The 14,103-nt window shown below is 35.6% G+C and overlaps 1 protein-coding gene across 1 annotated transcript in view; it reads left to right on the top strand.

Moving 5' to 3' along the window:
• USH2A (usherin) overlaps positions 1-14,103 on the top strand; it is a 356,467-nt gene that overhangs the window by 59,398 nt on the left and 282,966 nt on the right. Inside the window, exons 12-14 of the mRNA XM_088531950.1 lie at positions 2,124-2,765; positions 8,104-8,287; positions 13,242-13,405. Of these exons, the coding sequence (XP_088388076.1) occupies positions 2,124-2,765; positions 8,104-8,287; positions 13,242-13,405 (990 nt within the window). The remainder of the gene's footprint in view (positions 1-2,123; positions 2,766-8,103; positions 8,288-13,241; positions 13,406-14,103) is intronic.

The raw sequence follows: 14,103 nt of genomic DNA, 5'->3' as shown, positions 1-14,103 counted from the left end.
AAAATGAGTATAGACAGACATAAGTGTTAACAGTTTGTATTGTCTTTCCTGTGGAATGCCAAGTACTTATGTTTTTCATGTAATGTAAGGGGTGCTAAGAGCCCTCTTAACTTCTGTGAATGTTTCCATGCCTCATAAGAAAACATTTTCAATGTTCAATAAGATGGACTTCATGATATTCTTAGTTATATGTTCTTTGCTTACATTTTGGGTTTGGCCAGGTTCATCCCCAATGTCTGCAAAGGTGTTTTTTTTTTTTTTTTTTTTTTTTTTTTTTTTTTTTAAGTAATCTCAGTAGGAATTTGGTATATAAAAAGGGCAGAATCTCTAATTTACCTGTAAATATGGTGAGTCACTGTTGTTAAGCAAGTGCTTCACTATTCATAGGATAAAGTCCTGATTCTTTTTTTTTTTTTTGTTCTCCAAGCCAAATGTAAATAAGCTTCTATATGTTAGTACATGTTTAAGTAAATTTGATTTACCAAATGTAATTTGCCAAAACTGTGCTGTAAACTTTAACAAAGAAGGCTTTCCTCTCTGGGTTTCTAAATTGGTTTTTAGAGCAATCTGTCTCTTGCCATTTTATCTATTTAAACAAACAGGATAAGGGAAAAATGCATCCATGGACTGGGGTGTTATCAAACGTGAACTGTTAGAGTTAACACAACTGTTAAATCTTACTAATGATTCTATCACCAGTAAAATACATTAGCACCAATAATTTTATTAAAGTAGGTCATTCATCTAGAATAAAAAGGTAGAAGAATGTGAATTAAATGCCAAGCATGCTAACTCCCCTGTACTTGTTAACATTGAATGTGATGCCCTGTAGGCCTTCCTCAGTATCGTTAGGAATAGATTACCTGTCAGGAATATGTATGGCGTATTCAAATAAGCACTGCGCATATTTTTAAAACTGATATGATATGAATCCATGTAGACCAATTTTAATAGTTCAAAATGAGTCATAATTCTTGTTAACAATACAGTTATTTTTAAAATTTGCAGCAATAGTGGTCCTTTTTTATTTTCCTTATTGAAATTAAATGATATGCCTTAGGTGAGTCATTTATCACTGTTAAAGGAACTTGCCTTCTCTTTGAGTTTTTGAGTTTTTATTCATGTATATAAAGAACTTCCTACTATTAAAAATTTTATTTTGCTACATGTAAGTTACTAAAGGTATTTTTGTATGTTTTTATATTTTTGAATGATGGTAGCATTTTGCTAGAGTATTAGATTATTCTTTTTTTCTGGTGCAACTATTTAATGATAGCTTCATAGCAAAGGATTTTCCCATTGCAAGGGAAAATACATAACTGTGAATTTGCATTTTTCATATAATAATCTAGTTTGCTTTCTTGTAATGTACATTTTATAAACTAAAATACAAATGGTATCCCTGGAGGCAGGGATAAAGCAATGACTTTGAAAACAAAGCTAATAAAGCTGTAGGATGAAATATTAAGAAAACAGTTTAGATTTTAATGCACTGTAGGAGTTAACTAAATCAAACATTTAGATAAAAATATTATTTCATTGTGGATTATGGAAAATGTTTTCTGCATTCAGTAAGGGCTAACAGTAAACACCAACAGACGTGTAATCAACATGGAAATTGGAGTACAGTGTTAAGTAACTCATTCATAGCAATTAGTCTGACTTGTGTTGTCCTAGAATATATATAATGTTTTTAATATACCATATAAATTTGTTAAAAAAGCAGCACAATTTCTTGTGTGCTGGATTTCTACTTACTAAGGGGAACAGTGTAACAGGTGGTTTTGAGGATTGCATAGATGATTTTCTTTTCCTTAGGGGTGTGTTAAAATCTCTTGTGGAAATATCTTAAGATTTTCTTCTTAATATTGAGAAGATGACTGAAACACATTGCGTTGTTTCTGAAACAAAATTGGAAGAGTAAACTGTTTTCATGGATGTCGCTGTTGTTCAATTGATTCGTTCAGTCTTTCAATTCCCGTTAATTATAGTGGTGAAGGAAAAGATTAGTCATTTCTTTTTTTCTCTCTTTCTTTTTTCTCTTTTTAAGTGTAATATACTTTTTGTTTTTGTTGAAATGAATGGTGTTTTGGCTCTCTTATTAATAGCTTTTCTCTTTTCAGGCCATAGGTGTGATAGCTGCAATTTTGGATTTAAAGGTCTCAGAAGTTCTAATGAAGAGGGATGTGAGCCTTGCTGGTGCAATGTCCATGGCTCAGTGAACCAGTTCTGCAACCCTCTTACGGGGCAGTGTAGCTGCAAGGAACAAGTAAAAGGACTTCATTGCGACACCTGCATGGAGAACTTTTATGGCCTGGATGTAACTGGCTGTAAAGCTTGTGAATGCAACGTTGCAGGGTCACTTTCTGGGGCTGTGTGCGATGCTAAGACAGGACAATGTGTGTGTAAACCAAACGTTGGAGGAAGGCAATGCGATGAATGTGCAGACGGCTACCACAAAGTACAACAAAACGCCTCCTTTGTTTGTCTGCCCTGTAACTGTGATAAGGCAGGTACAGTAAACAGCTCTGTGCTGTGTGACAAGTCAACGGGACAGTGTCCCTGCAAAGCTGGTGTCACTGGCCTGCAGTGCAGCCAGTGCGTGCTTCACATGTACAACCTCAGCATGAGCAACCCCCTTGGCTGCCAGCGCTGTGACTGCGACGCCCTGGGTACGTTCACCGGGACGGTTTGTGACCACAGCTCTGGGCAGTGTGTGTGTCTGCCTCATCGCGAGGGAAGAAGGTGCCATGAGTGCAAAGCTGGTAAGGATGTTGGGAGAAAATCCTTTCAGTGTAGTAACTTTTGCTTTGTTGCATGTTGTCATAGTTCCTACAGTTTTTAATATGCTGCTACACAGTTGTTGCCTCTACACAGTTGTTGCCTGACACATCTCTTAAACTACTATTAATTTCATTTTTTTTCTTATTTCTTCCAACCTCTGTGAGTAAGAAGAAAAACGAATGTCCTATTCACTATCACATACGTTGCCTTACAGGGGCAAGAGAATAATGTGTATTACTGCAGCAGGTCCAGAATAGGGTTAGGCCTAGTGCTTCTAAGAGTTGAAAAAATACACAGCTGGTCACAGCCCATTCACTGAATGGCAGTGCAGGAGGCACGTTACTGTATAGCTGTAGGAATATCAGCTGTCCCCGTAGGAACGCTGAGGTAGAGCCCTCTTGCCCTCGTCATGCATAAGTCTCAGTGTGGTGGGAGATACAGAGATGGTGTTTGAGCTCTTATAAGGTAGGCAAACATATTGCTTGAAAAAACTACACCCACCTCACTGTATTGGGGGTGTGCTGATTTTCACAAGGTTTACTTACAGTTTAGCCCTCTAAGTAGCTGGTACTGCAGTAGTTGCATCATAGTTCAAGGTTGCCTATTCTATTACTAAAAGTAGAATTTTAAGTATTCATTTTAAGTAGGTAGCTCTGAGGCTATATTGCAATGTTTTTGTTTTAAACAGTAGTTGGATAGAGTCAAACTACAGGCATTATTAACCTACCTTTAGTAATATTGAGCACATAGATATAGTTCAAGTTAAATATATATGCAGTTTATTAAAATAGCAGGTCGCATTAGAAGGTACATTATAGCCCCATTGGTTTTAATATGCCATTCAATAATTTGAACAGGGGTTAAAAAAGCTGCTTAACCTCCATTAAGAATTTTAAAAAATATTTTAATTTAAATTATTTTAGGTGCATATACTAATAAATAAGGCAGTGTTCTGTTTTCCTTAGTTCCTCCTCCAGTGCTGTTTGACCTGCTAACCCACTACAGCAGCCACTTAATCAGAGATGGGCAGAGGAGCGATGTCAAGGCTTCCCGAGTCAGTGACCGTGCTTGTCCTTGAAAAATAAAGGCCAGGGTTTATGCAGAACTAAATGGTTTAGAAAGGTTTAATTGATAGGATGAACAGGCTACTGTGCGGAAAAGCCTACGTGGCACTCAAAGGGATACTTAAACAGCAGGGTTTTTTTATATATGAAGTCTTGTTATAGTAATTATTTTTAAAGTTGCTAAGAAATGAACATAAGTCTGTGTGTAATGAACATTGAGTTCTCTTCTGCAGGTGTAGTTTAAGCCCTTAACGTTGCGAGTGGTGTATTGATGCTAGTGTTGCAGTGTGTCATGGTACTTTCAGTAATATTTTAGTATTAATACCCATGTGAGCTGATTTAGATGTTAAATGCAGTTGTAGTTTTTTTTATAAATATTCCTTATTAATATATTTCCAAAGGGAAGGTAAAACAGGGCTGGTTGTTACAGGAAAGATGAGGGTTAAAAGAAGATTCAAAAGAACAAAACCAGCAGGCCAAAATCTCCAGAAGGCCAGACTGTACCAGTGAGTAGTTCATTGCTGCTAATGGCAGCGTTTATTTAAAGAGAAGGTAACACAGAATGCAACAAGCTCAGTAAAATTAAGAAATAAAGAGCTATTAGATAACTGTTAGACAACTTAATGTGTCCAAGACTGTTTCTTAAGAAAGAAAGCAATGAAACTCCCATTTTTGAAAAATTTGCAGTAGTCTTATATAATTATAAGTAATATAATAATATGCAATTGTAAGTACTTTTTTTTTTTTAAGATTACATGATGGTAATGTCTGGTAGTAACAGTGGAATTAAGTTACAGAACTATGGAGGAGCTTAATTGGTTTCAAGTATGTTAAACATGTCCTTTGGCTTTGCCTTGGGACGAAGATAAGAAAATGCACTTGAAGTATATTTGTAGCCAACACAGCCTAATTAAAAGCATGCAGTTAATTAGATAAAATTAGCAACCCTAAAAATGTTAAGGACTTGTTAAGTTGTTGGGGTACTTCCACTTCCATTTAGATTTCTGAGAGGAATACAGGTTGCATATAGATAGATAGATAGGATGTAATGATAGTTATTAGTGTTGTTAATACTCTTTTAATTGTTTTTGTAGCACAGTATGTGGTTAAGAATGAAGACTTGCCCCCACAGGGTAAACATTCTATGGGATTTTTCAGGTTTTCCTTTTCATGAGATAGGTATATACAGAAGAAGAGATAATAAGAATATCATTAGAATAAGAAAGATGAATGCTTTGCTACGGCTTTTATTTTTCCTTTTGAAGGACTATTTGACAAATATGATCAGTTGCTAATGAATTGGAAAAAAATGGAAGAATTAGCATAATGCCAATTATATACTTAGATTTTGCAGAAATTTGCAATAGCTCTCTAAAACATTGGAATTGGCTTTATTATGCAGCAGTAGATCCTTCACAAAGCAATGTTTATGGGCCATTCCAGCATTGCTGTAAATTAGGCTTGCATCAACAGTTGCTTCTTACTCTTTTCTGACGAAGTCCAGGTATTGGAAGTAAATAATAGTTACGACCAACAGCGTGGATTTTTGATCTAAGGCCTCTTCTCTTGTCTACATTAATAATATTAATCTATTTTCATGAACTAGTTGGGGGAAAGGTTTGCACCCATTTTCCCTGTTCCTCACATTTGCTTGTACTTTTTTTTAACCTTCACTTTTACTTGCAACTTTATTAAGATATTTTAAAATACTGTGGTAGCATCCCCTAATTAAACTTTTAGAGCATTTGCAAAAGACACTTCTATCAAAACATATTGTGCCAAAAGAACCCCTGTGCCACGTGCTTTAGGTGTCCCTGCTTGAGCAGGGGAGGGTTGGGCTAGATGATCTGTAGAGGTCCCTTCCAACCTCAGCCATTCTGAGATTCTGAGAATATTGTTCTACAGTGTTTTAGCTGTTGTGATATTAGGATACCTGGAGGCTGGTTAACTATACATATATAAATTATGCATTTTTCTGCTGTGGCAAAAACAACAGGTGTGGTAGTGATCAATTCAGCCCAGCTGAGATGGATTGTGTGTTAGACATGCGCTTATTTATCGACTATGATCTTTTCTAACACGTTAGTTTTATGCTAAATTTCCGAATGAAGAGACTGCGTGTTAGCATGAGAGTTTATCATTCGCTGCACGCAGTCAATTGGGTACTGGAGAAGTGCTTTGACCTTCTGCAGGAGTCTAGGCTTAAACTTGTTTCCTATCTTGGCGTTGCGTTCTTCGAGTGGAGCTGTTCATTGTGCTCAAGAGTGACATTGCCGGGAAATGGTCTCCTCTGTTTATGCACAAGACGGGTAGTGTAGCGTGCAGTCAACTGCAGGACGAGATAATACATGCTGCCTCACTAATAACTTGAAGCTATTCAGTGTCTGTGGTGGCTCAGCTCTGGGCCTCTCTGGAATAAAGTGCCAACAGCAGGGTTGTTTTATGATGCGGCTGTATGTTAACTGGAGACTGATATCACTTCACTGTCCACTTGAGATTTATCTCGCTGAGGACCAGAGGCTAAACTTGAGCAAAGGTTTGAGCAGTAAAATTCTAATGCTTTCAATTTGTTTAGTTCTTCTGCTATTTGGATATGAGCTCACTGTGCAGCACTACAGCAAAGACAGACAATACTACCCTAGGGGTATATATATAAGGCTATCTCTTGTAAGACAAAATAAATAATAAGGCCTTGGGCAAGATGGCATGTTGAAATGCAATTTGTTTCTTTTTATTATAAAGCAAGGCATGAGAAAGTTATTGGACAGCTGCAAAGATTCAGTAACTGAGAACATCACTAAGAAAAAAGCTGATGGAAATTTAGGGAGGGGGGAACATGTCCATGAAGCCTTTCAAAATACTACATATGTATTTGAGTAAAGAAAGACATTTTGCTTAAGTTGTGTAGTAAAGAATGACAACCAGCTGACAAGACAGAAACTCCGAACTAATGGCCTTGTCTAAAGACTGATGTTCAGAGATAGGTATTTGTTGCTGGCAAGTGTCAGTTAATGCTGTGTCACCATCATCATTTGAATAACACATAAGCATCACTGCATTTTTACCAACTGTATCACCAAGGGAAAAAAAGACAGAGAAATTTGTTTGAAAAACTCAGCGAAACGTCCATGAACGGTCCAGTAAAAAACAGAAAATAATTTTAGCAAATATTTTGTAGTTATATTGCTTAGTGGTATTCCTTTACTTGAATTGTCTTGTGACCTGATGAATGGAAGAAACGGATAGGTAGCAAAATAGATTATCCCAGTGGCACAGTGTCACTGAAACAAATTGTGCCTAAAATCTCTTTTGTTTGAAATTTCAGGCAAGGCAAAGAATAAGGAGTAATTTCTTCACTGCCCATATGAGAAGCGGATAAACTGTATCCACCTGTGTTTATTAATAATTAGGTTAAAGACTTGCATAGATAAAGATTACTTAAGAAAGGATGAAAGGCAGTATAGCAGAAATACACCAAATATATTGCAGAGAAGGTAAACTGAAAGCTCCAGTTTGTCATTTATTATAATGCAAGAAGAGAAGGATGGTATTCAGAATGATAGCTTTTTAATACCAGAAAAGTTACATTTTTTCATTTTTTTTTAAGCTCTGAAAATCTACTGGAGGAGGATACAAATTATAGATTCAGTAGAGTAAAATATAAATATTTATATAGACCTGGGGATGCTCACCAAATACAGATTTTCTTAAGAAGCAACATCATGTTCCAGTTTAAAGCAGCCACTACATAAGAAACAAGGGACTTTTTAAGAAAACATATGAACTTTTTGCATTTGTTGGCAACTTTTTAATACTGGCTGTTGTCAGAGAGGAGATCCCAGACTAGACAGGATAAATGTTTGTTCTTGCACAATATTTTTTATGTTCCTGTGTCTTGTGGTACATTCTGTAGTGGCTCTCGTATTCTTGGTTTTTGTCTTTGCTCATGGATACATTAATGTAGTTCTTTTATTTTACATTTTCTGTCTAAAACAAAGTCTGAAGAGAGAGTAAAGAATAGAAATTTGCAACTGGACAGTGACTAATAGCTTTACAAAATTCTAGTGAATAAAATATAGAAAACCTGCCCTGCAAGAGGACTCTATTGCTTTATTTGTGTTGGTGTGTTCCTGTATTACCTGATCTTTGGCTCCGTTCTTTCATTCCAGATTATACCCAAGTTAATAATGGTCAGTGAGCTCACTTCTTTTCTGTTTTTCTTGTGTATTATTAAAAACATTTTCTTTCTTCCTAGGTTTTTATTTTTCTCCATCCAGTGTCACTGGCTGTCTGCCATGTCTGTGCCACATAGTTGGTTCAGTGAGTCAGGTTTGTGATAAACTTAGTGGCCAGTGTATCTGCCGAGACGCCTCTGTAACAGGACGAACGTGTGAGCATTGCACAGAACTTTATTTTGGATTTGACTCTGTCACAGGGAGGTGAGTGTTTCCTTTTTACAGATGATTTTAACATCTAGGTTATATTTTTCTCATGTTAGCTAGATCTAAGGTTTCAGCGACAATACAGATATGATCTATTTACATTAATTATTCCCTTGAATTCATATGCGCACTCTCAGATTTACATATGATATGTTATACAGCCCCTTGTGCTCATACGTACTGGAGTAAATAGAAGTTTTGCCACTGATTTAAGTAGAAGCAACGTGAAAGCTATACATGATATGCTTAATGTTATAGATACTTGATATTGCTTCACTATAGTTCCTTTCTCCTCAGCGAGCCGGATTGGTGTTTAAGGTACTAATCATTAACAATTAAAGTATGTATTTTGAATGATACTTATATAGTAATAGAAAGGCTTACAGCACTATTCCTCTTAAAAATCTGTTTTTCTGAAGAAGAATTTAAAGAAGAATTTAAGAATTCTTTACCTGTACTTAATTATGTGCAACAACATAAATTATTTATCTCATGTAGCATAGGCCTTTATATACACAACAATTACATGAATATATTTCCTGGAATATTTAGAGGTGGTGCATTTTTATTCTGACTGGTGCGCTATTCTTCTCTTTCAGCAACTTCTCTTGCTAATTCTCGCAATCTTAATTTCCTTCTTAATTTCCTTCTAAATGTTGTTTGATAAGATTGCACAGCTATACTATACTAATACTATTGTATTTTGATACTGAGTAATGGTGGGCAGTATTTCTTTGTTTATTATTTTTGCCCTCTAAAAAAAATGGCTTAAAATCTGTAGAAAGTTCATTCTACTGTGTTCCTTTCCCCCAAGTAGTATGGGGTAGACATGCTTTTAGGCTGTGATTTTTTTTCTGTGTCTTCTTGTATTTACTTGCCATTATTCTGCAGATTCTTTACTTTATGTTACTGTAATTCATAAGGAGGTTTTTAAAAATTACTTTTTAGCATTGTCAATCACAGAGGCATCTGCTAATGGCCATAAAGTAATTGTTAGACATTAGGACTTCCTATTTTTATATCCTGTCATTTCTAATGGCAAGGAATAAAATTTGTATAATATTGAAGTTCTCACATCTTCCTTGTTTTTATTGCTAAATATGTACATTGTATATATATATTTGGAATGGATTTTTCTTTTCCATTCAAGCAGGTAATGGAAAAGTTTATGTCACTGTTGAGCAACAGCTCCAAAAAGGAGTGTGTCTCCTGCAGTAGACAGTGGGCTCCAACTACTTGCCTCTTCAACTGTCCCCTGAGATTCAAAGTACAGAATATCTACAATTATCTAGATACAAATCAGTTGCTTACCTTGCTGTAAATATAGGAAGATTTTGCAGTTTAGGATTTTGAATCAAAACTGGCTTTAATACCTTAATATTCCCTGATCCTGTTGACAGAATTGAAGACTGCTCTGGTAGTACATTAAGCAACATGATTAACTATCTTTGCATACTCTTGTGTTCCTTTATTGTTAGCATCTATTTGGGCAATGCACCTCTGTCCCTCAGGTGGAAACATTAATCCACTGAAAATGATAATCCAGGATTTTATTTATCTATTTACATTAATTTCTCTCAACTGTTAAAATCTTCTTTCCAAAAAGAACGAGCACTTTTTTCCCGTGTAAAGAAGTCATACTTGGATTTTTTAAAGTAATCTGGGATTACAGAATAAAACAAGTAGGAGCCATGTGTAGTGGCAAAGACATACCTGTTTTAGCTTTTGGCTCTTTTCTGCTATTGTGTAGTGAGACTTTGTGTGCTGTCATGACACACAGAGATTGCACGTCTTTGAAATCCTTCTGGTCTTACAGAAATATGTGTGTGTGTGGGTGAATATTGATTACTATGCATTCCGGGTTATAAAGCAGGAAAACTTCCTCGGCTGTTAGGGAATTCAAGATTCTGTGTGTTTCCTGTAGTCTGAATAGATCTCGCGCGGCTGTGAGCATTGGTACCTATTTGAGAAGCCTTACCTCTGTATTGTTTACTATAATGAACTAGTCAATGAACATCACAAATTGTTTATCTATATATATATATCTTGACAGATTACTGTTTATGAAATCCATTTAGCAAGTGAAGTTTTCCCATAAGGATGAAAAATGAAGATTTTAAACAGATTGCTGGAGAGGCTTTAACTGCACCTAGAGAGTCAATGTAATAAAGGTTTCTCTATATTAATATTACAAAAACCATTTATCCTCACAAAATCAATATTGCAATTCATCTTGGTCTGGCATTTCTCTTTCCATGTTTTAGAAGTCCGTTTTCTTTGATTATATATAATTCTGTTTTAATAAAACTCAAATATATTTGACTTAGAGTGTCTTGATGAAGCAGCATTTAACAAGAAGACAGAAAATATTTCATGTGCAATTAAATATTTCAAAGAATTGTTTCTTTTAAATCCTTGATTGATTTTAGAGTACTGAAAAGCATGATCTATGCATAAAAATGAGGCCAATTCTAGTGTTCTGTAGTTAAAGAAAGTAATGCATGTGTCATTTGCAAATACATGTGAGTAACACTATTAAATTGAAATGGATTATTTTAATGCTGTTGTTTGCAGTATCAGGACGTAGATCAGTGTAGAAGAAGGTAGGGCATCGACACTTTTCCTAGAAGAAAAGGCAACAATTCCAAGCAAAAAAAATCCCATCCTGTCAGGAACCGAAAACTATTACTGTGGAAATATATTTGTGTAATGAGTTTGATTTGATTATAATATGTGAATGATAATGAAAACTGGTGTGCTCAGGGGACCCTTATTCATAAGAGGAGCAGTTAATATACAGGGAAAACTAAGAGAAGGTTGTATTTTACTATTTATGTACTGAAACATTTGTTTAAAAGGAAAAAAAAAAGAACTATTAAATATCAACATGTAATGAAATTAAGAAATAATAAAATGCTGCATTGTTGAGCAAATAATTCTTTGTTTTTTTTTTCTCAAAGTAAACCATTTTTTTCAATTGTGACATTTAAATAGTCTAAATAAAACCTCTACTTGAAGGGGGATTTGGATGCACTGCCTAGAGATGAAAAGACTTAATATAGTTTGAAAAAAATGCCCTTTTCTCTTGACTATAAAGAGAGCAAACTACAGTATAGTGGTTTCCAAGAGAAAATGTATTTTATTTGTTCCCAAAGGGATATTAGTCCATAAAACAAATTTGCAGCTTATTTTGCAGCTTTAGCTTTTATCAGCCTTTTTAAGGGTGTTGAATGATTACCCAGGAGATCACACGGCCAGAGTTGCCAAGGAGTGAAGGAACTCTAATAGAGAGAGCTCTGTGATGGGCAGAAAATATATGGGAAGAGTTTTCTTAAACTTGTTTAGAAATCTGTCACATTTAATGTCTATTTCACTGATTATTGACCTGAATTTTAGTGGCTTAATGTGAAAACAGTTTCAACCCTTCCCTTCTCTCCCCTCCTTTCTCCCTTGTTTTGAAAAGCCAATATCTAAAGTATAAATCAACTCACCTTCGTTTCTGCCTTCATATGGGTAGAAAGAGATAGAACAAAGTGATGGTGATGGCTGGAAAAAATGGGAACTAACTTGACTAAAGATATTGCCACCTATTTCCTTGCACTTGGTGAAACCAGACAAGGGAAATGGAGCCAAACATAAATCAACAGCTCTAGAGCAGTCTCTGGCTTAGCAAAGCGGAGGGGACAGGGTGTCATTGTCTCTCCTTTGGACTCTTCTAGTGAATGTCTGTTCTGGTGCTTCATCATCTTGGGGCCTGGCACCTGGAGCACTTTAATGTTCCCTCTTGGCTGATGTTGCTAATTCCTAAAAAGCACTTGTGCGGCGTAGGGCAAGGAGAAGGAAGGAGGGCACCCTGCACAGTCCTGTGTTTCTTTCAGTCCGTGGTTCTTGAAAGCTCCCTAAGCCTGCAGCAAATAAAAGATGACGAAATTGGAATCTAAAGTATAATATTTTATTTGCTATTGTTAAGTATTCCTGTTAGAACTACAAGTGATCACCTGTATTACGATAGGGGATACATTACTGCCCAATACTGTGCTTGCAATAAGAGAGGTTGCTCAACTTCAAAGATTTTGCGAGCCATTGAATACTATAGTATCCATAATAAAAATGACTGTCAGTAGGAAAATAATATATCAACTTGAAAAACAAGTGGTTGATCACGGGAGTTTTCATATGCAGACACCAAAGGATGAAGTAATACAGAAACAGTGTTCCACCTATGCCAGAGATCTGCACAGTGCAAATGTGACATTTGTATGATACTGATGTTTTAATTTTGTTTAAATTAAATTAAAAACTAAAAAATAAATTATTACTTATGTGTTTAAATACTCTTTATAATATTTCAGTGTTGATGTTGGGCAGTAAAGAAAATGTGCTGTCCGTTACAATATTTGCTTTTCTGCCACTGTGATTATTTTCCCATTAAATTTGCTTTTTCCTCTTTGTATGTCTCTGTTGTTTTTTTTTCTCCTTTTTTATGGTATGTAATTTTTTGTGGCTTCCATTTGCCTTTCTGGACAACAAATTATTAACTGTTTTTTGTTTTTCAGCAAAAGTCACATTTCCTTTAGGCTGGAATGTTTTTGGCGGAAGCTTTTAAGCTTTGAAGCACTGCAGGATTGAGTTCATAACGTGATTGTTACCAAGCGTTATGTATTCTGTATAGAGATTTCTACACAACCGAGAAAGCTCTGTTAATTCTAAGCACTTTTGTACAAATTAGAGTTACTCTGGTACTGTGATTTTGATGTCTGTTTCAATAATAGGCACCTTCTTTTTAAGTTACATTTTTAAGACTAATATTTAATTTTTCTACTGTCTCAGACTATTGAACTGTTTATGATTTTTTAATTATGTAAGACAAAAGAACCTACTAAAAATCCTACTGTGCTTAACTGAAGTGCTAATGTGTTTTGATCACTTCTTGATTTGGTTTTGTTTATAGATGTCAGCGTTGTAATTGTCATCCTGCAGGAGCCATTAGTGGGACTTGTCATCTTGTTACTGGACAGTGTGTTTGTAAACAATTTGTAACTGGCTTGAAATGTGACAACTGTGTTCCCAATGCTAGTAATTTGGATGTCCACAACCTATTTGGCTGCAGTAAAAGTAAGTGGATGTTTGGTCTTAAAAGCATGTATTGTGAATTAATGCTTTTTATTGATTTAGTGAGTATTAGATTAGGTCTACAATAGAAAAACAGGTTTTTGGGGACTCTTTTTTTATTGGAAATTTTTCTGTTAAACTTCAAGGATTTTTTTTTCATTGCGAGTATCTTTAGGAGTGTTTTCTAGAATGATGTATAGAATGCTTCATAATGCTTTGTGTCACTCACACAATCTACTTTTTGAATCTAAAATGCCCAGGAGAAATAAAGTCCCAAAGTTGCCTTGCATTACCTACCACTTCCTTTGCAGTGGCCAGTACAGAGTTTGCTTTTTAATTTCATGAACACAGTAGTGTTTGTGCAGCTTGGTGCTTGACACTTTCCTGTCATCAGGTTGAAAACCTTCACCTTGTGATTAATTTGAAATTTGCTCCTCAATGTCTCCTCATGGAGCCTTTGCAGGCAATTTGGGAAAACATGCCATGTAGTGTAACAGGTCTTCGTGAGTTGGCATGTGTAAGGGCAGGCTAATGTTATACTGAATAGCAGATCAAGAGCTGAAATGGGTCATGTTGCAGTGGAACATCTGCACTCCTGCGTGGCACTGAGTCTAGATAAGAAGGGGAATAGCTTTTGCTTATGTCACAATAAGTTTATTAACATTCAGTGTTCAGATTTGCTCACCACCCTCATAGCCTCA

Source organism: Tinamus guttatus, unplaced genomic scaffold, assembly GCF_059628265.1.
Source record: "Tinamus guttatus ecotype Peru unplaced genomic scaffold, ASM5962826v1 Tinamus_guttatus_pri_ptg000033l, whole genome shotgun sequence".
Lineage (NCBI taxonomy): Eukaryota > Metazoa > Chordata > Aves > Tinamiformes > Tinamidae > Tinamus > Tinamus guttatus.
This window is presented reverse-complemented; position numbering and strand designations above follow the sequence as displayed.